The sequence below is a fragment of the Anolis sagrei genome, chromosome 5, assembly GCF_037176765.1.
Source record: "Anolis sagrei isolate rAnoSag1 chromosome 5, rAnoSag1.mat, whole genome shotgun sequence".
NCBI lineage: Eukaryota > Metazoa > Chordata > Lepidosauria > Squamata > Dactyloidae > Anolis > Anolis sagrei.
This window is the reverse complement of record NC_090025.1, coordinates 17,413,694-17,437,357: the sequence shown is the minus strand read 5'-3', so window position 1 is coordinate 17,437,357 and position 23,664 is coordinate 17,413,694. Positions and strand designations below refer to the sequence as shown.

Below are 23,664 nucleotides of genomic sequence, written 5' to 3'. Positions count from 1 at the left end.
GTGCCCAGAACTGGACACAATATTCCAGGTATGGCCTAACCAAAGCAGAATAGAGGGGTAGCATGACGTCCCTAGATCTGGACACTATGGATTATGCTTCATGTTATTTGCCAATGAATTTTGGAAACTTTGCCTTTGCATTTAAGACTCTGCTTTTGCCATTGAACTTTTTGAAACCTTGTATTGTCGAAAGCTTTCATGGCTGGAATCACTAGGTTCTTGTAGGTTTTTTCGGGCTATAGGGCCATCTAGAACATGGCCCTATAGCCCGAAAAAGCCTACAAGAACCTTTTTGAAACCTTATTTCTATGTTAAAGATTTTGCTTTTTCTTCAATAAACTAAACCTTCAGCCTTGGTGTAGTGTGGTGTTCTGAGCTAGGTGAATCTATCCTGAGCTGTGACACTTCTTTCCAGGATAAAGAGGAAGCATTGGTGAACACACTCTGAGTTTGTTTACTTAACCAGGTGCAGATCCACCTAACCGTAGTTTTGCCTAGCGCACATTTGACTACTTTGTTTGCCAGAAGGTCATGGGGGACCTTGTCAAAGGCCTTACTGAAATCCAGATACGCTACATCCATGGAGATCCCAGCATCTACCCAGATTAGAACTCTATCAAAAAAAGAGATCAGATTAGTCTGGCATGGCTTGTATTTGATCAATCTATGCTGGCTATTAGCAATGACTGCATTTGTTTCTAAGTGTTTGCAGACCACTTCCTTAATTATCTTTTCCAGTATACTATATAGCCGCTCTGAGTCTTGTATAGAGAAAAAGTGGAGTATAAATAAACATATTATTATATAGCACTTTATGGAATAAAAAATACACCAGAGATGTAACTAAGTCCCAAGATGCTTACAATTTACATTAGGACAAAAACTGATGAAGAATGGTTCCAGTGTGTCATGCACGGAGGCTGGCTGGGTGCTCAGAGCTCTCCAAGCGCCAGTCCTTTTTGGTGACTGAGAAGAATGATAGCTCCTTCCTTGTGGACAGATTGATGCGTGAAGGATAGCAGAGCCCATAGGTTTCTGAACCAATAGTCAAAGTGAAGAATTTCCCCTCAAGGAAGATTCTTCCAAGACCCCAACAAAGTATCACAGGGCAGTGCTAGTTGCCGAAAGGAGAACAAACACAAAATTATCCACATTTTAAACACGTGTTTATTTTGAATAATTTATTCTGCTTCTATCAATTACGACAAAGGTGAAGAACTATACATGACCAGAATCTTATGACTATTCTATCGTCTCTTCCATCTTTCACCCTATTCTTGCCAAGTTAAGGCCAGATTTCCACAGACCTGCCCAATTCATAAAACTCCAGCAAGAATTGAGGACAACTCTCCTGCATTTGCTTTTTTCCTCCTCTGTACATTAAAAGGGCCCATAAACATAAGCATTATGTCATATTACAACCAAAGTACTTACACTTTAAAATAAGCTTAACAACAAATATTTCCAAAGAATTTATTTAATAGTGAGCTTTTACGGGGAAGACAAAACGCAGAAAGGGGATCCATGCACCTTGTATCCGATTCATTCCTAGCTTGTCTTTGCTGGAATAATTACAGATAAAGGAAACATGGCGCCTCAGTTGTCATGCCACAGAAATTTTCACAAGGCCTCAAAACAATTGAAATTTTTAATACAAAACTTTAACATGTTTTCCTCCTCCATCCCGTTATTTTTCAGTTCCACCTCAAAACTAGTTTTATGAGATACTGCTGTTCCTTTAAGACAATGCATCTGTATCTTTTGCCTAGTTTGGGCTTTAGCAAAAGCTGAACAAACCCAGATATTCAGTTTCGGATGCTTGTTTCACATTTTGAGAAGAACAGCAAAAATAGTCTTTTTTTTGTAGGAAGAAAAAAGAAACTCTACTGCGCCATCTGAGCTTCCATAGCCTGCGCTGTCCATTCTGGGGCAGTCTGGCTGATCTTCTCCAGAAGATTATTAACTTGGAAGCAAAGTGACTGGATCTGTTTGTCCCAGGTTGGTAAGGCTTCCCGAGCTGAAAAACAACAGAAAGGATAGGTAACAATAGAACTCAATCTTAACAGTTTCTAATTTATTTCTGCTAAATTTACATTGACATAAACCACAAGGATATTTTGAGTTCCTTACCAAGCCATTACATTTACACAAGTACCACCTGCTGGTCACAGCAGGAATCAGCTCATCAAAGCAAGATATAGTACAGGCATGGGCAAACTTTGCCCCTCCAGGTATTTTGGACTTCAACTCTCACAATTCCTAACAGCCTCAGGGCCCTTCCTTTTCCCCCTCGGCCACCTGTGGCTGTTAGGAATTGTGGGAGTTGAAGTCCAAAACACCTGGAGGGCCAAAGTTTTCCCATCCCTGGTATATACTCCTTATAAGTCTAGGGCAGGCATCCTCAAACTGACTGGCACAACCTGGGGGTCACAACCAGACACACTGAAGACATCTGTCCTTGCGCTATGCTACTCTGCTACTGATTATGCATGCCCAGTATGGAACACATCTTACCATGAGATGCAGAGCCAATCTTAAGAAATGGGGCTACAAAGTGGAATCCACGACAAGCGAGTGTGGAGAAGAGCAAACCACTGACCACCTTCTGCAATGCAACCTGAGCCCTGCTACATGCACAATGGAGGACAATGGAGGACCTCCTTGCGGCAACACCAGAGGCACTCCAAGTGGCCAGATACTAGTCAAAGGACATTTAATCAACTACCAAGCTTGCAAACTCTCTGTTTTGTCTGTTTGTTTTGTTTAAAATGTAATACAAATGTCTGTTTGCTCCTGACACGATAAATAAAAATCCTCAAATGCGGCCCTCCAGCTGTTTGAGCCTCCAACTCCCAGAAGCCCTAACAAGCTTGCTCAATTGTCAGGAATTATGGGAGTTGAAGGCCCAAACAACTGGAGGGATGCAGTTTGTGGATGCCTGGTCTAGGGAGTTGGCTCATGGAACCTGAAGTTCAAAACACCTGGAGGGCCAAAGTTTGCCCATGCATGATATAATACTTTGAATCAGGAACTTGAAGACACACAACATTTCCCCTTCACCAACCTGTTCATTCATCTAGAACACGAGTCCTCAAACTTTTTAAGCAGAGGGCCAGGTCACAAAGACGAATGAATTCCTACGCACACTGCACATATCTTATTTGTAGTGCAAAAAACCCCACTTAAAAACAATACAATAATTAAAATGAAGAACAATTTAAACAAATACAAACTTATTAGTATTTCAATGGGAAGTGTGGGCCTACTTTTGGCTGATGACATAGGATTGTTGTTGTTGTTGTTGTGTGCTTTCAAGTCGTTTCAGACTTAGGTTGACCCTGAACAAGGGCCGGGTAAATGACCTTGGAGGGCCATATCCGGCCTTAGTTTGAGGACCCCTGATCTAGAAAGTATCTCAGCCACCTGCTTCAAAGGATTTCTTGTTGCTTTCACAACCAGGAAGGTAGTTAATCAAAAGACTGCTTCAGCATATGCTTTAACACTTCATAAACCCCAAAAAGTATAGCCAAACTTACTTTCAAAGTGAACTATTCCATCTATCTGATCGATAAATCCATTCATGCGACCTTCTGTGATCATCTGGGAGGCTATCTTTTCTGCCTGAAAAAAAAGTCAAAGTAATGTCCACTTTTCCAAGAATGTTAAGGCCAGACTTGATCAGATAGGTGTGAATCAGTATACACACAAAGGTATTGACAGTGCACAAAAAAGCATGCACATCAATGTATATATGCAGCGAACTCTGCCATGTGCTAATTTTATGAGATCACAGACTACTCTCAGGATGCATCATCTTGAGTCCCACATTACAGGTAGCAGTGCAAGTTTCAAAAGTCTTTTCAAGTTTAGAATAAGAGTTAAGGTTTGCTGACAGAATTTCAAGTATTATTCTTTATTTTTATTATTTACTGCATTTATATACTGCTTTTCTCACCTCTGAGGGGACTCAAAGTGGTTTCCAACATAATAGGGGCAAAATTCAATGTTGTACATACATGTAAAAACCAAAACATAATTTCTATACAATAACATATACTATAAATTAAGAACCCGAACCATATTACACATATCAGCATAAAACAACATATACATTAAAATCGCATCATTAAAATATACCTATTAAAACAGTTACTTAAAAGCACACAATCTGGGAGCATAAGTCAGGAGCCATTCAAACTGTCACCTTTAATTGTTCATTATTGCACTGAGATATTAATTGTTGCACTATCACTGTGCAAATGGCTTAGTCCCACAAGCAGGATTTAATTTTCTTCCTGAAGGACGGGGGGCTGATCTAATTGCACTGGGGAGGAAGTTCCACAGCTGAGGGGCCATCACCGAGAAGGCCCTGTCTCTCATCCCCACCTGCGAGCGGGGTGGGATTGAGAACAGGGCCTCCCTGGACGATCTTAAACTCCAAGATGGTTCAGATAAATAGAAAGGATTATCAGAATGAGCTCTTTTAAACAGGCCAGAAAATTGTTGCCTTTCAAATATGGACCTGCAAATCATTCATATTTAGCATAGCCAATGGTGAGGGATGATGGGAATTATGATGGGAGAGATGATGGCACTGGCAACAATTAATTTTAAACTTTCTTAATTAACCTTTAGTGATTCTGGTAATTGAGGCTCATGTTTTAAGGTTAGATATAATTTAATTAATTATTTAATTTTAGTTGTATGTTACAATTCATTGTTGGATGTTGGTTTACTTTGGGATCTGGGTGGGTCTTTATTATATTTGGGTTTATGCACTGAATGTTTGCCTTTTGTGTTTGTGTTTGCTGGAATCCGCCCTGAGTCCCCTCGAGGAGATAGGGCAGAATACAAATAAGGATTATTATATTATTACTACTATTCCTCAGTATCTGGAAGGCTACAATTTGCCTGTCCCTTTTATTTTAAAAAGTGAATAAAAACTCAAAAGCAGGGAAAGCAAACTGCTTCTTTTATTGAAGCTGTAAAAAGATATACCCATCTGCAGGTGATTCCTTCCCAGAGTTCACATGTATATGCAGAACAAGGTAATAGCAAATCTTGTTTAAACAAAGGACATCTGGCCCAAGAATACCGTAAGAGTCATGCTGGAGGACCTAGAACAGTGGATAATTTAAACTGTAGGTGTCAGTCTCTCAGGTACTGTATTATGTATTTTCCATCCCAATATTTGCAAAACAATAAAAACCTTACCTTACACACTCACACACACACTTTCTCCAAAGACTGACTGATCCTCAAGAATACATTTTAATACAACTACTATCAAACTACATAGCCCCGAGTTTCTATATCAGGAAAAAAGGCAGGATACAAATAAAGAAACAAAATAGCTTTTCCGCTTAGTGTACCTTGGCTGCAGGAATTTCTAATAAGGCTCCTAGTTCTTCAAAGGTTATATTGTTATATAGTTTGCTGGCAGATAGCAAATTGTGTTCAATGACAGCTCTGTCCAAAATACTAGAACCTGAACAGGAAAAAACAGACAATTACAAATAGTATGAAATCTCAGGTATAGTTTGATATAAGTTGTATGCAAGATACACCTCTTATTATTTCTAACCTTGCAGATCCACAATAGAGGAAGGGATGAAATGTATGTACTGAAAAGTAGAAACAAGTCTACATGTATTTATTACAAACAACCCTTTTTAGGTCATTGACCATCTCATGGTATAAAAAAGTACACCTGAATTAAAAAGTGTGATATAAACTTGGCATACAATCATTTCAGGAGCTGCAAATGCTATGAATCAGCTCACATTGTTTCAAACACTGGAGGAGCCAAGGTGACATTACTACGGAGTCTCGGGATACAGTAATATTCATTTAGTAAAGGAAGCAGTAATATCAGTTGTACCAAATTATTTCTTGAGACCAGAGGCCACTACAAACTATGCATGTGAGTGCCTATACCATATGTAATCCTTAGTTTGTTGCATATTCTTGCATAGGAATTTGGGAACATTTTCTCATTCAAAAATTAAAATAAATATATTTTACATTCTACTAATCTACGCAGTCTGACGATTCATGTACAAGCGATGAGATGCTTTGAACTGCCATTTTAAACAATATGTTAATAATATTTTTTCCCATTTATGAAGGATTCAGTCACACAACAGAAAAATAGAGTACTCAGAGTCAAAGGTTTGGCATATCAACCCCACATTTTAGTAAAGGCAGATATTGATGTGAACAATATCTGAGTGGCTCTTAGTTTACAGATCATCTACACTTGAGAGACCTGATTACCATCAGCTGTTGTTGCTTTCTGGTGTGGCATAAGCATTGCAGCAAATTCCTGCAGTTGGTTCCCTCTGATAATCCTGTCCAGATACATCTTCTCTAGTATCCCATAGGCTGCAAGCTGCTGGCACCTCTCATCCTTGAACAGAGTGGCTAACATACGAGAACGCTGCTGCCCTGAAAAAACAGGAAAATATTGTCAACTGGCTCGTTTCAATTCAGTATTATTCCTTTGTATTACACTTCAGAGAGGATGGGATATGCATTCTTTGTCAGACATATTAAATATTAACTTGGTATTTTTTATTACAAAAATGTGAGCCGGGCACTGAAAGGATTGAATGGATGCAATCTTAGCAAACGCTGTAGTTCTATATACACAGGTATGTCTGTAGCTTAGTAGGTGTCAGTCTGAGAAGCCATCAGTGTGAGAAATGCCTCAGTGTTAGTAGGCCTCAGTATGAGAAGGCCTAGTGTGAGAAGCTTCAGTGAGAGGAAGCCCCAGATCGAAGACCTTGTGTGTAAAGCTCCAATGTGAAGGCTGCTGTGTGCAAAGCTCCTGTGCAAGTTTGATGTGTGAAGAGGCTCTGTGAAAGCAAGGCTGTTTATCTGCATGAGAAAGAAGCCCAGTGTGGAAACAAAGAAGGAAGTATAAATAACTTGGTGTTATGTAAACCTTGTTGTTGTAAATAGTGCAACCATATTATTTTACTACAAAGAAAGGCCTTTGACAAAATATTATTGCAGATGAAATAGCCCACTGAAAAGACAATTTATGACAGGTTAGATATTCATTCAGGTGAAATATCTAACACAGAAAATGACCAGGACTAAAACAAAATACCAAAATGGGTAAATTAATTTCTTGCTGTAGTTCAATTAGTTCTACTTAAGATGGCAAGATATAGTAGTTTCAACATGTACCACTTCCTGGATTTGATTATAGCATACAATACATGTTTTCCCAAAATTTTGAAGCGTTTCAGGGGAAATTATAACACTATAAATACAGATTTTCAATAAGAGCAGAAATAGAATAGCTTTAAGGAACAGAAAACATTATCATATAGCATTTCCACGGGTGAATCTATTATGTAGAATGAATGCAGTTTTACACTACTTTAACTGCCAAGGCACAATGATATGGAATCCTGAGAGTTTTAGTTTTACAAAGCAGGTTGCCTTCTCTGCCAAAGAGTGTTGGTGCCTCACAAAATTACAAATCCCAGGATCTCATAGCACTTAGCCATGGCAGCTAAAGATATGCAAAACTGCATTAATCCTGCAGTGCAGACACATCTCAAATTTTAAAATAAAAATGATTTTACCTGCTGATGCTAAGATAGTGCAATGCAAGGCATGTTTCAGTGCCTCTAGTCTCTCACTTTCGTGGACTATACTCTTGTAAGAAAGTTCATTATACCTCTGGGCAGCTTCAATAAACTTTCTTCTGTAGTCAAGAACACGGGCGTAGCACACCTGAAAAAAAAGGGGGGGGGGATATAACTTAAAACTCACATACTGCATGTAAGATTGTTCGATACGTATTCTGCCAATTTAAAAAGGAAAATGAAACCTGTAATTTAATTTACCTTGCTTTGTCAATTGGAATGCTTCGGGTCAGTCTATAGAATTAAGGATTAGTAAATGGGAGCCCATAGGCCAATCTAGCTTGGTGCCTCTTTCCCTCCATCATACATAGCTTGCTCGCAGAGACTGTGGCAACAGTCTCAGCTTTACATTTTGGGGATCTGAACCTATGAGCTCTACATTGTCACTAAAGAGGTGCATAGCAAAACGACTGTCAAAATGATCACTAGGGAAGCACTAGATGACATGCATGAATAAATCTTGAGACACACTGAATTGTCTTTTTTATTCTAGTGTTCGAAATTTGTCTACCATGTGAAAAGCCATAGTTTACTCCAGTAGATATCTGAGAATCCAACAGGGCTTAGAAAAATCTGGCAGCTCTTCTGATAAGTAATTACTCTTATTAAGTCCTCCTGCAATTTGTCCTCTCCCCCTGCCCCCCTCGGAAAGAAATTCACCTTGTAGTGTATTTGAAGTTGTTCATTGGTTGATTCATTCTGAAGAAGAGAGGCTCTGTTTATGTACGCTTCAGCTTGAACAGGATCATCATCCTCCAGATATAGTCGAGCAATTTTTAGGTAAGTCTCCAGCTTATAGTCTACATTGTACTGCCTTGAATGGGGAAAGACATGTGCAACATTGTAACTTCAGTCTATTCTGATTTTGTCACATATGTTTGTAAATATACATGCTAAATAATGTTTAGACATCAATTGTAGCGAAAGGAAGAAAGCTGATTTCTATAACTCTCTATTATAGTGCCTTAATGAAGCAACCCGATGGAAATATAGTAATCGGCAAAGAAGATACAGGGAAGATACAGAGGGATCCCTCATGCCCAATGACTTTGCATTTGTAGGTCAGGGGAAAGACAGGATTTAATACACTATCTGTTACATTGCCCTTTGTATAATGACCCTAGAAACAATATTCTGAGCCCTTTTGGAAGAAATGGCAGCATAGCAACAGTCAGTAGTTATCTGTGACTTGTTAGTAGATTATTCCAAAAATATAACATTAAAGGTTGTCAGATTTGCAGTCGCAGCCCAAAATATCCAAGCTAAATTACTAAAGTCTACAATGGAGGCTAGAAAAGGAAATAGTTTGGGATGATACAACTCAGACATTTGTTATTGTTACTATGCTACTATAATTTTAAAGAGCCAGTATATGGAAAAAGTTTGAATGTTTATATTAGAAAGTGCTTATTGTAGTTTTAAAGGTTGGATATTATTTGATGTCATGGCCTATGGCTAGTACAATAAACTCAATCAATAAATACTCATTCATAGTAATATAAATATACAATACATACTCATTCATAGTAATCAGATAGACTTCAGCTTTCTGTGATTCAAATATACTAAAATACTGCTGTACTAACCCACTATTATGTCCACTCTTGGACCTCCTAACCAGTGCCAGAAATAGCATTAAGCAAGTGGTGAAACCAAAATGAGGGCTCTGCTGCAAAGCGAAGTTACAAAAACAGCACTAAAGGTTAGCATTAGAATGAATATAAGAAGTTCCCCAACAGTATCTTGAAAAAGCCGTTTTTACTGGCACAGAATGAGATGACTGTTCAAGAATATGCCAGACTGAAACATTCCTAAAACACACTATGTACTAAGAAAAAAGTGGCAGCTTTCTAGTGACAGTAATTACTTTTGTCCTGTTTCCAAAGGAATCCCCACCAACACTTGGGCTGCATTCCGCCAGTCTTCTTCTTTCTCATAAATTGATGCAAGATGTTGTCTTATAGAAGCAACCTGCAAGTATAATGGGACAGATGCAGGAGACACAGAGTTAAAAGTACTAAGTTGAGCTAATGTAAAAAAGATCCACTTTCAATACTTTTAATAAACCCTTTTTTCTTATTAGCAGTTTTTCCCTACTTGATCACTAATATCCTGATTTGCATTTTTATATAAACTAAACAATAAACAGATATCATGTTCTACATTTCAAAACTGAAGGATTTATACATTGTTGCATTAGGACCTAATACATTCCAAGGTGAAATATTTTGTTTTGTTGTTTATTCGTTCAGTTGCTTCTGACTTTTCATGACCTCATGGACCATTCAGTGCTCCATGTTGGCCGTTGCCACCCGCTGTTCCTTCAAGGTCAAGCCAATCACTTAAAGGATAAGATCCATCTATCTTGCCCTTGGTCGGTCCATCTTCCTTTTTCCTTCCATTTTCCTCAGAATTATTGTCTTCTCATTATGTGGCCAAAGTACTTCATCTTTGTCTCTAATATCCTTCCTTCCAGTTATTCCAAAAATATAACATTATTTCAAAAATATAACATTAAAGGTTGCCACATTTGCAGTCGCAGCCCAAAAAAATCCAAACTAATTTAGTAAAATCCATAGCGGAGGCTAGAAATGAAAATGGAGATAGTATAGGATGATACAAATCAGACATTTGTTATTGTTATGTCACTGATACTATAATTTTAATTTTATATGGAAAAAGTTTTAACTGACAATAAAACATCTAAATAATTAGATAACCATTTGCTTACAAAAAATGGAGCCACACAATGAATTCAGTCAGCATGTGTTTGCTGTATTAAACAGTTTCTACTGCAGTTCTGGTTTAAAAGCTTCAAAGCATCTGTCCTCACATCAATTACAACGTGTGTTCAAATCATTTAAGAGGGGAATCAACACTTTAGCATAAATAATTAACTGATATTCCACTCTATCTCCCCGAGGGGACTCAGAGTGGTTTACAACATACACAGATAGGCTAACATTCAGTGCCTTTAATGCAGTGAAATAACAAGAGAACACAAATACACAGAACATACGTTAAGGCTTTCCCTTTCATCTCTGGCTTCTGGAGGCAGTGCTCAACTCTGGCCATGGTGAGGTACACCTTTTCCATTCTCAAGCCAAGGAGATGTTGTCCGTAGACACCTCCTGGTCATGTTCCTGGCGTGGTTGCTTGAGCACCTTTATTACCTTCCCACCGAAGCGGTATCTATTGATCTACTCACATTTGCCTATTTTCAAACTGCTAGGTTGGCTGGAGCTAGGGCTAACAGCAGGAGCTCACCCTGACTCCTGGCTTCAAACCGCCAACCTTCAGGTCAGCAGATTCAGCAGTGCAAGGATTTAACCCATTGCGCTTGTACAAATCTAGGCAAAAACCCTACAGAGTAGCCTTTTAGAAATCAAGAGCCCCTGATTTCTTGTTCTTACCTGCTCTTCAAATGAAATTACACGAGGCTGGATCTTTTCCAACGTGAAGTGGTAGATTTCTTTAGCTGTGCCGTCAGGAAGGCTCGGGAGATGGGTACAAAAGTCTGTCAGCAACTGGCGCGAAATCACTAAACTGACATTTTCATTCACCACTAAATAAGGGACACAATGAGAAATTTTTAAAAAAACATACCTTTAAATCAGGCTTGTCATTTGGACCATAATCATGCTGTTATCAAGACTAAATTATATTTTGTTGATTGCAAACTTAATTTTCAGACAGCCAAACTAAATGAAATGAGCTTTTGTATATTACACCAACAGTGGTACATTGTCAAATTTTCAACTCATTTGTCTCATGTGGTCCAAGTACTCCTGGATTAACAAGAGTAAGCATCATTAGCAATTCCATGACACAAAAACAGGCAAATGAAAAACTGTTTACCTACACACAAACACAAATGCAAGTCCTGCAGTTCGGCATTTATAACTCTGGCATTTAACAACATCTGAAAAACAATGTTGAAACTCACTTGCTTCTACGAAGGCTTTTAATGCCTCTAACTGTTCGACTCCAGAGAGCTGAATTGCTTTTTCCAATATCTGCCGATATCTGCCAGAAAATGTCAAAAATAAATCAGTCACAATTAACAATACTGGCTTATTTTCAGAATGAGTTTTACATTTGGGTGGAATGAGAGTAGTAGTCAATGTAAACAGTCAAAACATAACTTAGGTTTAAGGAATTTGTCCTTAAAAAAAAACACAACAAAGCACAAAACTCTCTTCTGTGCTGATACCTTTACTAGGCCAACGGAAAGGCACAAAGTACATTCCACTTGCTTTCAAAGCTTGACAGAACTCTTTATCAAGCAAAAATGGTGAAACTGTTTATGAGGAAAAGAAAGTGACAGTGCTGTGGCCACCATGTCTATATTTTGGATGTCACACATACTTCCTGTCACATTCAAAACGCAAAGGCCATAACCACAAAACTGTCACCTTATTTCTCACTGTGCTATTTGAATATCTTGATTGTTGATTTTCAGGAGTGTTAAAAACATGACTTGCTGGAAAGAAAATAGTTATTTTTAACACTTTGAAAACCAGTATCTTACTCCTATTTCCTACTGCTCACTGTATAGACAAGGCAGGAGTACAAATGTATCAATAATTTAATCATTAAACAGGGTAAATCAACCAGTAAATTCCATCTGAGATGGAGATTACATCCTAACAACTGTTCAGCTGAGGGGTTAACATTATTATTTTAATATCATTTTGATAATGTTGTTGCTGTCCATTGTATATGTTTTGATTTTATTGCTGTATTATGTTGTCCAGGCTTGCCCCCATGTAAGCCGCTCCGAGTCCCCATCGGGGAGATGGTAGCGGGGTAGAAATAAAGTTTATTATTATTATTATTATTATTATTATTATTATATGTATCCACCACCAAGACACTACAATTGAAAGGCCAAAATACTCGGACAATGAGGGATAACCTAAGTAAGTAAGTAGGATCTGATGCGGAGGAACAACAGCAAAGTGCTATAGGTGACACCATATTTGTGTCCACTGACTGCACCTGTTTATTTCCTAGAAAGTCTCCACAGATCAGATGGTGATGCCTCATGGGAATACTATGTTGGGAATACTATGTTTAGTACCATAGGTTTAATAAAGGGCAAGCGGTGGCATTTGAGAAGGTGACACATACTGATCCTGATGAGTAGAGATGCAACCTCCTTCAGGGTAGGGAATGTAGCTGGGATTTTAATAATAATTGAAGAATAATTGGAATAATTGAAGGACACTGAAAAGCAAGATTTTGCTCAATTTATAAACACGTTCAACTTAGTAATTGTCTTAGAGAAAGCCTTTTGGTTGCAGTGGGAGAAATTGTTTTGAAAGATGGTTTGCTGTACATAAAACTCTCAAGGATAATAGGTTCAAGAGCAAGGAGAAGGGGAAACGATAACACCACATGCAAAGGGCATTAACAGCTGGGGATGTAAAAATAATTAATAGAAGAGAAGGAAAATGTTTGCTTGGCTAAGTGGAGGTAGGATGTTGACAAAATGTGATGAATCCATAGTGAATTAGAGAACCTGGAAGATGAAAAGGGACCCAATAAAGCAGTATTTTTTTTGGAGGGGGTCTCAGTGAGATTGCACACACACATGTTGAGATGTGTGTATGACTGTCTAACTTTTACAGGGTTTGGGTTTTTTCGGGCTATATGGCCATGTTCTAGAGCAGTGTTTCTCAACCTGGGGGTCAGGACCCCTGGGGGGGTTGCGAAGCTGTGTCAGAGGGGTTGCCAAAGACTATCAGAAAACACAGTAATTTCTGTGATCATGGAGGTTCTGTGTGGGAACTTTGGCCCAATTCTATCATTGGTGGGGTTCAGAACGCTCCTTGATTGTAGGTGAACTATAAATCCCAGCAACTACAACTCCCAAGTGTCAAGATTCTATTTCCCCCAAACTCCACCAGTGTTCACATTTCGGCATATTGAGTATTCTTGTAGAGTTTGGTCCAGATCCATCATTGTTTGAGTCCACAGTGATCTTTGGATGTAGGTGAACTACAACTCCAAAACCAAAGGACACTGCCCACCAAACCCTTCCAGTATTTTCTGTTGGTCATGGGAGAACTGCGTGCCAAGTTTGGTTCAATTCCATCGTTGACGGGGTTCGGAATGTACTTTGATTGTAGGTGAACTACAAGTCCCAGCAACTACAACTCCCAAATGACAAAATCAATTTTTTGAATGAAGGACATAAATTGGGTTGTTAGGTGTATCGTGTCCAAATTTGGTGCCAGTTGCCCCAGTGGTTTGTGAGTTCTATGGATAGCACAAACGAACATTACATTTTTATTTATATAGATTATTATTATTCATTCTACAGTGAAGATGGGCAAGGGACGGGCCAGGCCGTGTTTAAACCACTGAATCAATGCCTTCCCTGGGTTGTTGTAGGTTTTTCGGGCTATATGGCGATGGTCTAGAGGCATTCTCTCCTGACGTTTCGCCTGCATCTATGGCAAGCATCCTCAGAGATAGTGAGGTCTGTTGGAACAAGGAAAAAGGGTTTATATATCTGTGGAATGACCAGGGTGGGACAAAGAACTCTTGTCTGCGGGAGCTAAATGTGAATGTTTCAACTGACTACCTTGATTAGCATTTCATGGCCTGACAGTGCCTGGGACAATCTTTTGTTGAGAGGTGATTAGATGTCCTTGTTTGTTTCCTCTCTGTTGTTTAGCCGTTGTAATTTTAGAGTTTTTTTTTAGTACCGGGAGCCAGATTTTGTTCATTTTCATGGTTTCCTCCTTTTTGTTGAAATTGTCCACATGCTTGTGGATTTCAGTGGCTTCTCTGTGTAGTCTGACCTCACTACCTCTGAGGATGGCTGGAATCACTCAGTTGTTGTAGGTTTTTTTGGGGGCTATATGGCCATGTTCTAGAGGCATTATTTCCTGACGTTTTGCCTGCATCTGTGGCAAGCAAATTAAAAACTCTAAAATTAAAACAGCAAAACAGCAGAAGGAAAACAATCAGGGACATCTAATCACCTCTCAACAAAAGATTGCTCCAGGCACTTCCAGGCCATCAAATGCCAATCAAGGTAGTCAGCTGAAACATTCACACCTAGCTGCAACAGACAAGAGTCCTTTGTCCCACCCTGGTCATTCCACAGATATATAAACCCCTTTTTCCTAGTTCCAACAGACCTCACTACCTCTGAGGATGCTTGCCATAGATGCAGGCGAAACATCAGGAGAGAATGCCTCTAGACCATGGCCATATAGCCCGAAAAAACCTACAACAACCCAGTGATTCCGGCCATGAAAGCCTTCGACAATACAATGCCTTCCCTTCCCTTTTTGCGAGCTTCTCCTGCCCCGCTCCGCCTTCCCTCATCGAAAACCAAGAAGCCGTCGCTTACTTCCCGGCTAAATCCTTGTGGGAGCCGCTGGAGCTCATGAGCTGCGTCAACTCCTGCCTCACCGCCGCCGCCATTTTTCTTTTCTACACTTCCGGTGAGGGAAAAATAACCACGCCCCCTCCGTCGCCTCAGAAACCAATGAGGGCGGACTCTGCGTCATTCTCGAGCGCGCGCGCGTACACGCACGCACGCACAGTGACGCTTTCAACCCGGAAGTGGCTGTGTTTTTGGAGAAGGCGGGAGAAGAGTGATGACGCCGAAGCCGTTGCCAAGACGGCGGCGCTGCCGAGCTATTATGGGATGCGGCGGAATGGCGCTGGGCGCGTGATTTTGAACAAACACGGAACCGGGAGAAGGAGAGAAGGGAGAGGAGGAGGAGGAGGAGAGAGCGGAGGCGGGGGAGAGAGGGCTGCGCTTCTGGCCGCGAGGGTTTAACGGCAGCCTGAGGGCGAAGGAAGGCCTGGTGCTCGGAGGAGAAGCCTGACGGGAAACGCGCCCTGGAGTGACAGGTGCCTCATATCAACTGCATTACGGGACAGGGTAAATACACCAGGCCTGGGCCAACTTGGGCCCTCCCTCCCTCCAGGTGTTTTGGACTCCAACTCCCACAATTCCTAACAGTAGGGAAATACACAAGGCCTGGGCCAACTTGGGCCCTCCCTCCAGGTGTTTCAACTCCCACAATTCCTAACAGCCGGTAGGCTGTTAGGAATTGTGGGAGTTGGAGTCCAAAACACCTGGAGGGAGGGCCCAAGTTGGCCCAGGCCTTGTGTATTTACACTGCCGGCTGTTAGGAATTGTGGGAGTTGGAGTCCAAAACACCTGGAAGGAGGAAGGGCCCAAGTTGGCCCAGGCCTAATCCATACTGCACACCGTGTAATTTTTCCCTGTGGACAATCTGTTGTTTTTGCAGGAGCATATCTGACACATCAACTGAAACCATACATTCATTTTGGCATTTAAATAGGACACATGCTTGTTGATAGCTCCAAAACTTGTTAATCACTCCTTGATTGTTGATTGTGGGTGTTATGAGTTTTGACCGGGACAGAGCCCTGTTAAACCCCTGTGCCGGCAGGACTGAAGACCGACAGATTTTTTTTTCCAAATTTTGTTACCTAGTGTAATATGAGATAACCTCTTTATCTGTACTCATTCTATTGATTTCTCCGTGCTACTTCCACTTCCCATAGCATTGGTGCCACATAAACGTGAATTGAGGATTTTAACCCCCCCCCCCCCCCCGTGGCACAGTGGGTTAAACCCTTGTGCCAGCAGGACTGAAGACCAACAGGTCAGAGGTTCAAATCGGGGAAAATGAGGGTGAGCTCCCTCTGTCAGCTCCAGCTCCCTATGCAGGGACATGAGAGAAGCCTCCCACAAGGATGATAAAAACATCAAATCATCTGGGCATCCCCTGGGCAACGTCCTTGCAGACGGCCAATTCTCTCACACCAGAAGCAACTTGCAGTCTCTGAAGTCGCTCCTGACACAACAACAACCAAAAAAAAACCCAGGGACAGAAATTTATTATTTATTAATTATTTATTTATTTCCAGTATTTATGTACCGCCTTTCTCACCCTTGGGGGGACTCGAAGCAGTTTACACATAAATAATGGCAAAATTCAATGCCTTACATTGGGCACCGATACGATGCCAATACAAACAAATAGCATATTTAATGTATTGTCGAAGGCTTTCATGGCTGGAATCACTCAGTTCTTGTGGGTTTTTTCGGGCTATATGGCCATGTTCTAGAGGCATTTCTCCTGATGTTTCGCCTGCATCTATGGCAAGCATCCTCAGAGGTGAGGTCTACTGGAAATGGGAAAAAAGGGGTTTATATATCTGTGGAATGGCCAGGGTGAGACAAAGGGGCTTTTGTAAGTTGGGCTGGGTGTGAATCTTTCCACTGACCACCTTGATTAGCATACAATGGGCTGACAGTGCCTGGAGCAAACTCTTCTTGAAAGGTGATTAGATGTCCCTGCCTGTTTTTCTCCCTGCTGTTTTGCTGTTGCAATTTTAGAATTTTTTAATACTGGTAGCCAGATTTTGTTCATTTTCATGGTTTCTTCCTTTCTGTTGAAATTGTCCACATGTTTGTGGATTTCAATGGCTTCTCTGTGTAGTCTGACATGGTGGTTGTGAGAGTGGTCGAGCATTTTTGTGTTCTCAAATAATATGCTGTATCCAGGTTGGTTCATCAGGTGCTCTGCTATGGCTGACTTCTCTGGTTGGAGTAGTCTGCAGTGCCTTTCGTGTTCCTTGATTCGTGTTTGGGCGCTGCGTTTGGTGGTCCCTATGTAGACTTGTCCACAGCTGCATGGTATATGGTAGACTCCTGCAGAGGTGAGAGGATCCCTCTTGTCCTTTGCTGAACGTAGCATTTGTTTGATTTTCTTGGTGGGTTTGTAGATAGTTTGTATGTTGTGTTTTCTCATCAGCTTCCCTATGCGGTCAGTGGTTCCCTTGATGTATGGCAGGAACACTTTTCCTCTGGGTGGATCTTCATCTTTACCGTACTCTCGTGGCTTGTTCTTGGTCTTGAAGCTCTCCTGATGTCTGAGGTGGAGTATCCATTGGCCTGGAGAGCCCAGTTGAGGTGGTTCAGTTCATCTTGGAGGAGGTGGGGTTCACAGATTCTTTTTGCACTGTCTGTCAAGGCTTTAATGGTGCTTCTTTTTTGACTTGGGTGATGGTTGGAGTTTTTATGTAGATATCTATCTCTGTGTGTGGGTTTTCTGTAAACTGTGTGATCCAATTGTTGATCTGGTTTACGGATGACTAGGACATCTAGAAAAGGCAGTCTTCCTTCCTTTTTCCATAGTGAACTGGATGTTAGCATATTTGCTCCTTGATTGTTGATCATGGGTGTTGTGTGTTTTGACAGAGCCAGAAATAGCATTAAGCAACTGGTGAAACCAAAACAAAGGCTCTGCTATAAAGGGAAGTTTTACAAATCAGCACTAAAGGTTACCATTAGAAATAATATAAGAAGCCCCCCCCCCCAAGTATTTGGCAAGAATCAGATGTGTATTTTTTTGTATCAGGAGCAATTTGAGAAACTGCAAGTTACTTCTGGTGTGAGAGAGTTGGCCGTCTGCAAGGACGTTTCCCAGGGGGATGCCCAGGTGTTTTTGATGTTTTGCCATCCTTGTGGGAGGCTTCTCTCATGTCCCCACATGGGGAGCTGGAGCTGACAGAGGGAGCTCATCTGCGCCCTCCCCGGAATGAGATGACTGTTCAAGAATACAGTCCCAGAATATGCCAACAGAAACATTTCCTTGTATTGTCGAAGGCTTTCATGGCCGGAATTACTGGGTTCTTGTAGTTTTTTTCGGGCTATATGGCCATGTTCTAGAGAAATTCTAACATTTCCAAAACATGCTACGTACTAAGAACTGACTGCTTTGGAGTGTGGTAGAAGCTCCTTCCTTGGAAGCTTTTAAACAGTGGACGGATGGCCATCTGTTAGGGGTGCTTTGATTGTTTTCCCTGCATGGCAGGAGGTTGGACTAGATGACCAGTGTAGATTAGGCATGGGCCAACCTTTGTCACTCCTGGTAATGTCTGAGAGTAGAAAGCCCAAAAGGGGAAGTAGTTTGAAGTTGGCATGAAGAGTGGGAAGAAGGAGGCATGACAGCTCTTATAAGGGAGGGAAAGCCAAACACATTGCTTTCCCTTTCTCCTTGGTTTCCTTTGACAGGACTCGTCCAGCTGGCTTGTGGGAAGGGAAGGGACAGGGTGGGCGGGTGTGGGATGAAGGGGTTGGCTGCCGTAGTTTCTGCCCTTCCCTGTCCTGTTCCACATTCTCCTCCCCCTGTTTTTATTAGGAACTACTGCTTCAGGTGCTGAGCCAGTGGTGTAAGCGTAATAGCATTTTGATGGAAGATTGAGGCATGATTGTTAGGGTTGGAATGAGTATAGGAAGCCTTGGCATGGCAGGAGAAACAGGAAAACTCTAGCTGATATTTAGCCTCAAGTGGCTGGCATGTTGCTGAGCCAGGTGATGAGGAGGTGGGGAAGGAAAACATCACTTCTGCTGACAGACTGTCGAGATTTAGTGTCATAGGTTCAGCTTTATTAGTGGGAACAAAGAAGGTTGTTTTAACCGCCCTGCCACCTGTGACAAAACGATTGCTTCTCATTCTTTTGCTGCTTTGCGTAGGCTTTTCTGAGCTGGAAGATGGTAAGTAGAAATTACCTAAATGGTGTAATGAGGATGGGGAATTGAAAGGCACAGAGGATCCTGTCTTTAAATCATTTGGGATAGTTGCATTTGATTGCAGTTGTACGCCCCCCCCCCCCATACATGTAATGTAATGTAGAAGCAACTTGTTGTTCTGTTCTTCCAGTGAAACAAACATTTAACATTAGGTTATACTAAAATTCCTCTCTTCTAAGAATGCTTTAAGTTTAAGGTATACTGACGTTTGAGGTGCTGATTGCAGAAATTGTTGTGGTGGTGTCTTGCATCAACGTAATCTCATGGGAAAGCTTGATTCCATAACTCCCGCTATAACGAGCCCTCCTCCGTAAATTACTTGCTTCTCTCTTTTATCTCCCCCGAGTTTTTAATTAGTTTTAATCAGTTTGTCTTTTAATCATTACATGTAGTCCGTCCATTGTTTGTGTATATTGTAATTTTTATATTGTTATGTATTCATATGTTTTACGTAACTATGTTATTGTTTATTGTTTGTGTTTTTGGTTGTGTTTTGGTTTTTCTTTATTGTAATTGTTATTTGGGCTTGAACCATGTAAGCCGGTCCGAGTCCCCATCGGGGAGATGGTGGCGGGTTATAAATAAAGATTATTATTATTATTATTATTATTATTATCTGACAGATCCAGGTGTTCAGTGCTGTAATTCATATCTTGATGTTCGGGAATTGCCATAAATAGTGGCAAGGGCCCACATAAGATGGGGCTCCTAATCATTCGGCAGCTCACTGTGAAGCATTTTTTCAGTTCTTTGCAAACAAAGTTGCTCTGATCCATTCTGACTTGGATACCAAGTTAACAGCAGTCTCCACTAGAACCTGCTTGCCCAGTTTTAATTGATTCGTTTCAATTCGTACAGCATTAGGATGTGGACACGATCCTTGGAGAAATGAGGGCGGCCACATGCATCCAGAACCCCTGTCCATCCTGGCTGATAAAGGAAGCCAGGGGGAGTTTGGCAGAGTGGGTGAAGGTGGTGGTTAATGCCTCCTTACAAGAAGGCAAGATTCCAGGGGGCCTAAAGGAGGCTGTCATAAAACCACTTTGAAAAAACTATCACTTGACGCTGCGCAATTGAACAACTTTTGACCACTCTCTAATCTCCCCTTTTTGGGCAAAGCCTTGGAACATGTGGTGGCCTCTCAACTCCAGGTGTTCTTGGAGGAAATGGAATATTTGGATCAGGCGCAATTTGGCTTTAGCTCGGGGCATGAAACTGAAACAGCCATGGTCACCTTAGTGGATGATCTATGTCAGGAACTGGACAAGGGAAATGTGTCCCTCTTATTTTCCTTGAACCTCTTAGCAGCCTTCGATACCATAGACCACGGTATCCTTTTGAGACGTCTCACGGGAATGGATCTGGGAGGTACTGTTTTACAGCGGCTCTAGTCCTTCCTGGATGATCACTCTCCGAAGGCGTTGTTGGGGGACACCTGCTTTGCCCCAAAGCCTTTGTCTGTTCAATCTTGTCCCCCATGTTGTTTAACATCTACATGAAGCTGCTGGGAGAGTTTGGAGCTTGATGTTATCTGTACACAGATGATGTCCAACTCTATCACTCCCTTCCACCTACTGATAAGAAGGGTATTCAGGCCACTGTGATGGTCTGGATGAGGGTCAACAAATTGAAACTGAATCCAGACAAGACAGAGGGACTCTGGTTCCTGACTCTGAGAGCTGTTCAGCGGTGGAACTCTCTGCCCCCGAGGGTGGTGGAGGCTCCTTCTTTGGAGGCTTTTAAACAGAGGCTGGATGGCCATCTGTCGGGTGTGCTTTGAATGTGATTTTTCTGCTTCTTGGCAGGGGGTTGGACTGGATGGCCCATGAGGTCTCTTCCAACTCTATGATTCTATGGGTACAGGGTTGCAGCCTGTGTTGGATGGGGTTACGCTCCCCTTGTAAACGGAGATTTGCAGCTTGGGTGTTCTCCTGGATTCATCGCTGAGCCTGGAACCCCAGGTCTTGACGGTAGCAAAGAGTGCTTTCGTACAATTAAAACTTGTGCCTTGGAAGTGCAGATTTTACCACGGTGGTTCAAACTCTTGTTACATCTCGAATAGACTACTGCAACACACTCTATGTGGGGCTGCCTTTGAAGACTGTTTGGAAGCTTCAAGTAGTCCAATGGGCAACAGCCAGGTTTCTTAACTAGAGCGGAGTGCAAGGAACTCCCCTCTGCGCCAGCTCCACTGGCTGCCAGTTTGCTACCGAGCACTATTCAGAGTGCTAGCTTTAACCTATAAAGCCCCAAACAAATCCTGCCCAGCTTACCTGTCCGAATGTATTCCCCCCCCCCCCCCCCAATGAACCATCTCGCAGGTTAAGATTAATCATGCTCCCCTCGCAGGTGCAACTGGTTGGGATGATAAACAGGGCCTTCTCGGTGGTGGCCTCTTGGCTATGGAACGCTCTTCCCAGGGAAATCAGGTCAGCCCCCTCCCTCCTGACCTTCAGGTTAAATCCTGGTTGTAGGACCAAGAGTTTGTATAATGATTCCCAGTGCATCAATGATTTCTCAATGCAATAATGAATAATGCAAATGACAATTGGAATGGCTCCTGGCATATGCTTTTGGACTGTGATTTTAAGAAATTGTTTTAAGCGATATGTTTTAATTTTGTGATTTTTAAAGTATATGTTGTTCTTTTTTAATATATACTCAAGGCATCAAATTGTACCTTTGTTGTGAGCTGCCCTGAGTCCCCTTCGAGTTGAGAAGGGCGGGATATAAATGTGATAAATAAATAAATAAATAAATAAATAAATAAATAAATTTGACTTGATCAAGGAAGGATTTTGAAATAATTTGTCAATACTGTAAAAATGGACTGCATCAATTAACTGCCTATTTTATTGTACACCTGTTTGAATAACTAACTTTTTTTTGTCAGGGCCAGTATTTTGATTTTAACAGTCACGAAGAATAATTTCAGGCTTCAGAACTAATCTGGTTCAGGCTTTAAGGATTAATGCCCCAAGTGGGTTGAACCATTTTTGCCTGTTCCTGTTTTAATTCACATTCTGTTTTCATTTGTCTCATAGACACATGTATAGAAAAAGAGAGAGAGAGAGTACCATTCACACAATCTGTCATCAGAGATAAATGCTGCTCACCTTAGTGAAGAAATAGGGGAAACTATTTTTTATCAGTATACAATCAGAAAGGAACCCCATCTCCTCTCACTGTGTTTGTACATATAAAAATAGGCAAGGCTTAGAAAAGATTGGAAGCCCAGTAGAAACCCTCACCCACAGTCTGGAAATTGCTTGTGCCTGGTATAAATTAGAGTTGCATCACAGTTCTTATTAACAATAGTTTGAAATGTATATTTCCTAAAATCTCTCTGTATTCTCTGTTTAAAAACAAAACCTGCTACTTAATTAAAATGCATTCATGCTAATTTTCATACAAATTCTGTGCATAAAACTTTTTAAAGTGCCTTTGAATTTTGCAAGTGCCTTTGAAATCAGTTGAGCTGACAATATCTTCAGAATAAGTTCATTGGAGAGGGACAATATTGTTGATTAATGTATTTGCTGTTTGCTCAAGAAGTCATAGAGACATAGGGAAGGAACTGCATAGTCTATTCAGTCCACTCTCTTTTCTGATATCGTTAACACTATCGTTTATCTTGGTGACTACAAGATACGTATTTGGAAATTGTGTAAAATACCTATGTAAAATAAAATTCGCTTTAAAATAATTTTCTATGCAAGTCTATTCAATTTAATGGTGTGTTAGAATTCAGGCTAAGTTAGTTGAGATTGTGTCATATTCAAATTATGTGAAAAGTTATCAGTTATAAGTTTAATTGGCTGGAAACTAATGGCAGCTAATGGCACATGTCTGTATGTGTATCTGTGAAAATCAAACATAAGTACTTTTTCCCCTTTCGTTCTATGTAACATTTTCAAAACTTTTGATGCTATAAATTCTTTAGTGGGATTGTTACTGGAGAGAGGCCACAACCTACCTGTCTCTGTTATAAATATATTGTGTGATTATCAGTAAATGCAAATAGTTATCACATTTGGTTTGCGCTTCCACAGGATATACAAATATTATATATATATTTAGCCACAGGATATACAAATACAAAACTTTATTTAGCAAAAGTTGTTGTTATCCTGTATTTGCAGACTGAAAGATTACTTCTCCTTCATTTCGTAATTTACTATCACTGATAAATGCCTGATAAATTCTCATCCATCCTAAATGTATTTACTTCTTAAGGTGCTGCAGAGCTTTGAGTTTTGTTGTTGTTGTTTGAGAAATTCACCTGCCAGTTTGTCCTGTCTGTGCTACAGATGTGTTTCCGTTGTGCTTTTGAGAGAAGAAGTGGAATTGGCTTTTCCTTTGAAGGATTGTCCCTTTTCTTGGCTGTTTCGTAGCATTCAGGGG

The 23,664-nt window shown here is 40.8% G+C and overlaps 2 protein-coding genes across 5 annotated transcripts in view; one reads left to right on the top strand and one right to left on the bottom strand.

Moving 5' to 3' along the window:
• Window positions 1–1,166: 1,166 nt before the first annotated feature.
• Window positions 1,167–15,134, bottom strand: COPS4 (COP9 signalosome subunit 4). Its single transcript, XM_060779308.2, has 10 exons — window positions 15,031–15,134; window positions 11,608–11,687; window positions 11,075–11,226; window positions 9,529–9,632; window positions 8,322–8,475; window positions 7,599–7,749; window positions 6,277–6,447; window positions 5,373–5,488; window positions 3,537–3,621; window positions 1,167–2,017 (listed from the first exon to the last, which is right to left on the bottom strand). The coding sequence occupies exons 1-10, from the start codon at window positions 15,102–15,104 to the stop codon at window positions 1,884–1,886; spliced, it is 1,221 nt and encodes a 406-aa protein (XP_060635291.1). The 5' UTR covers window positions 15,105–15,134; the 3' UTR covers window positions 1,167–1,883.
• A 103-nt stretch (window positions 15,135–15,237) lies between these two features.
• The window catches only part of LIN54 (lin-54 DREAM MuvB core complex component), a 41,754-nt gene continuing 33,327 nt past the window's right edge, over window positions 15,238–23,664 (top strand). For 2 of the 4 annotated variants that reach the window (XM_060779313.2, XM_060779309.2), the window contains exon 1: window positions 15,238–15,539. The gene's annotated coding sequence lies outside the window, so the exon portion shown is untranslated. Of the gene's footprint in view, window positions 15,571–18,913; window positions 19,225–23,664 lie in introns of those variants that run through there. The other 2 variants (XM_060779311.2, XM_060779312.2) reach the window with 2 other exon arrangements.

Bases quoted from the DNA above. Each gene is read 5' to 3' on its own strand.
- COPS4 (XM_060779308.2), bottom strand. From the start codon at position 15,104: ATGGCGGCGGCGGTGAGGCAGGAGTTGACGCAGCTCATGAGCTCCAGC. The intron at 11,688-15,030 runs GTAAGCGACGGC...ATTTTCTGGCAG, and splicing joins CACAAGGATTTAGCCGGGAA to ATATCGGCAGATATTGGAAA. The intron at 3,622-5,372 runs GTACACTAAGCG...CTTTTTTTTCAG, and splicing joins TAGAAATTCCTGCAGCCAAG to GCAGAAAAGATAGCCTCCCA.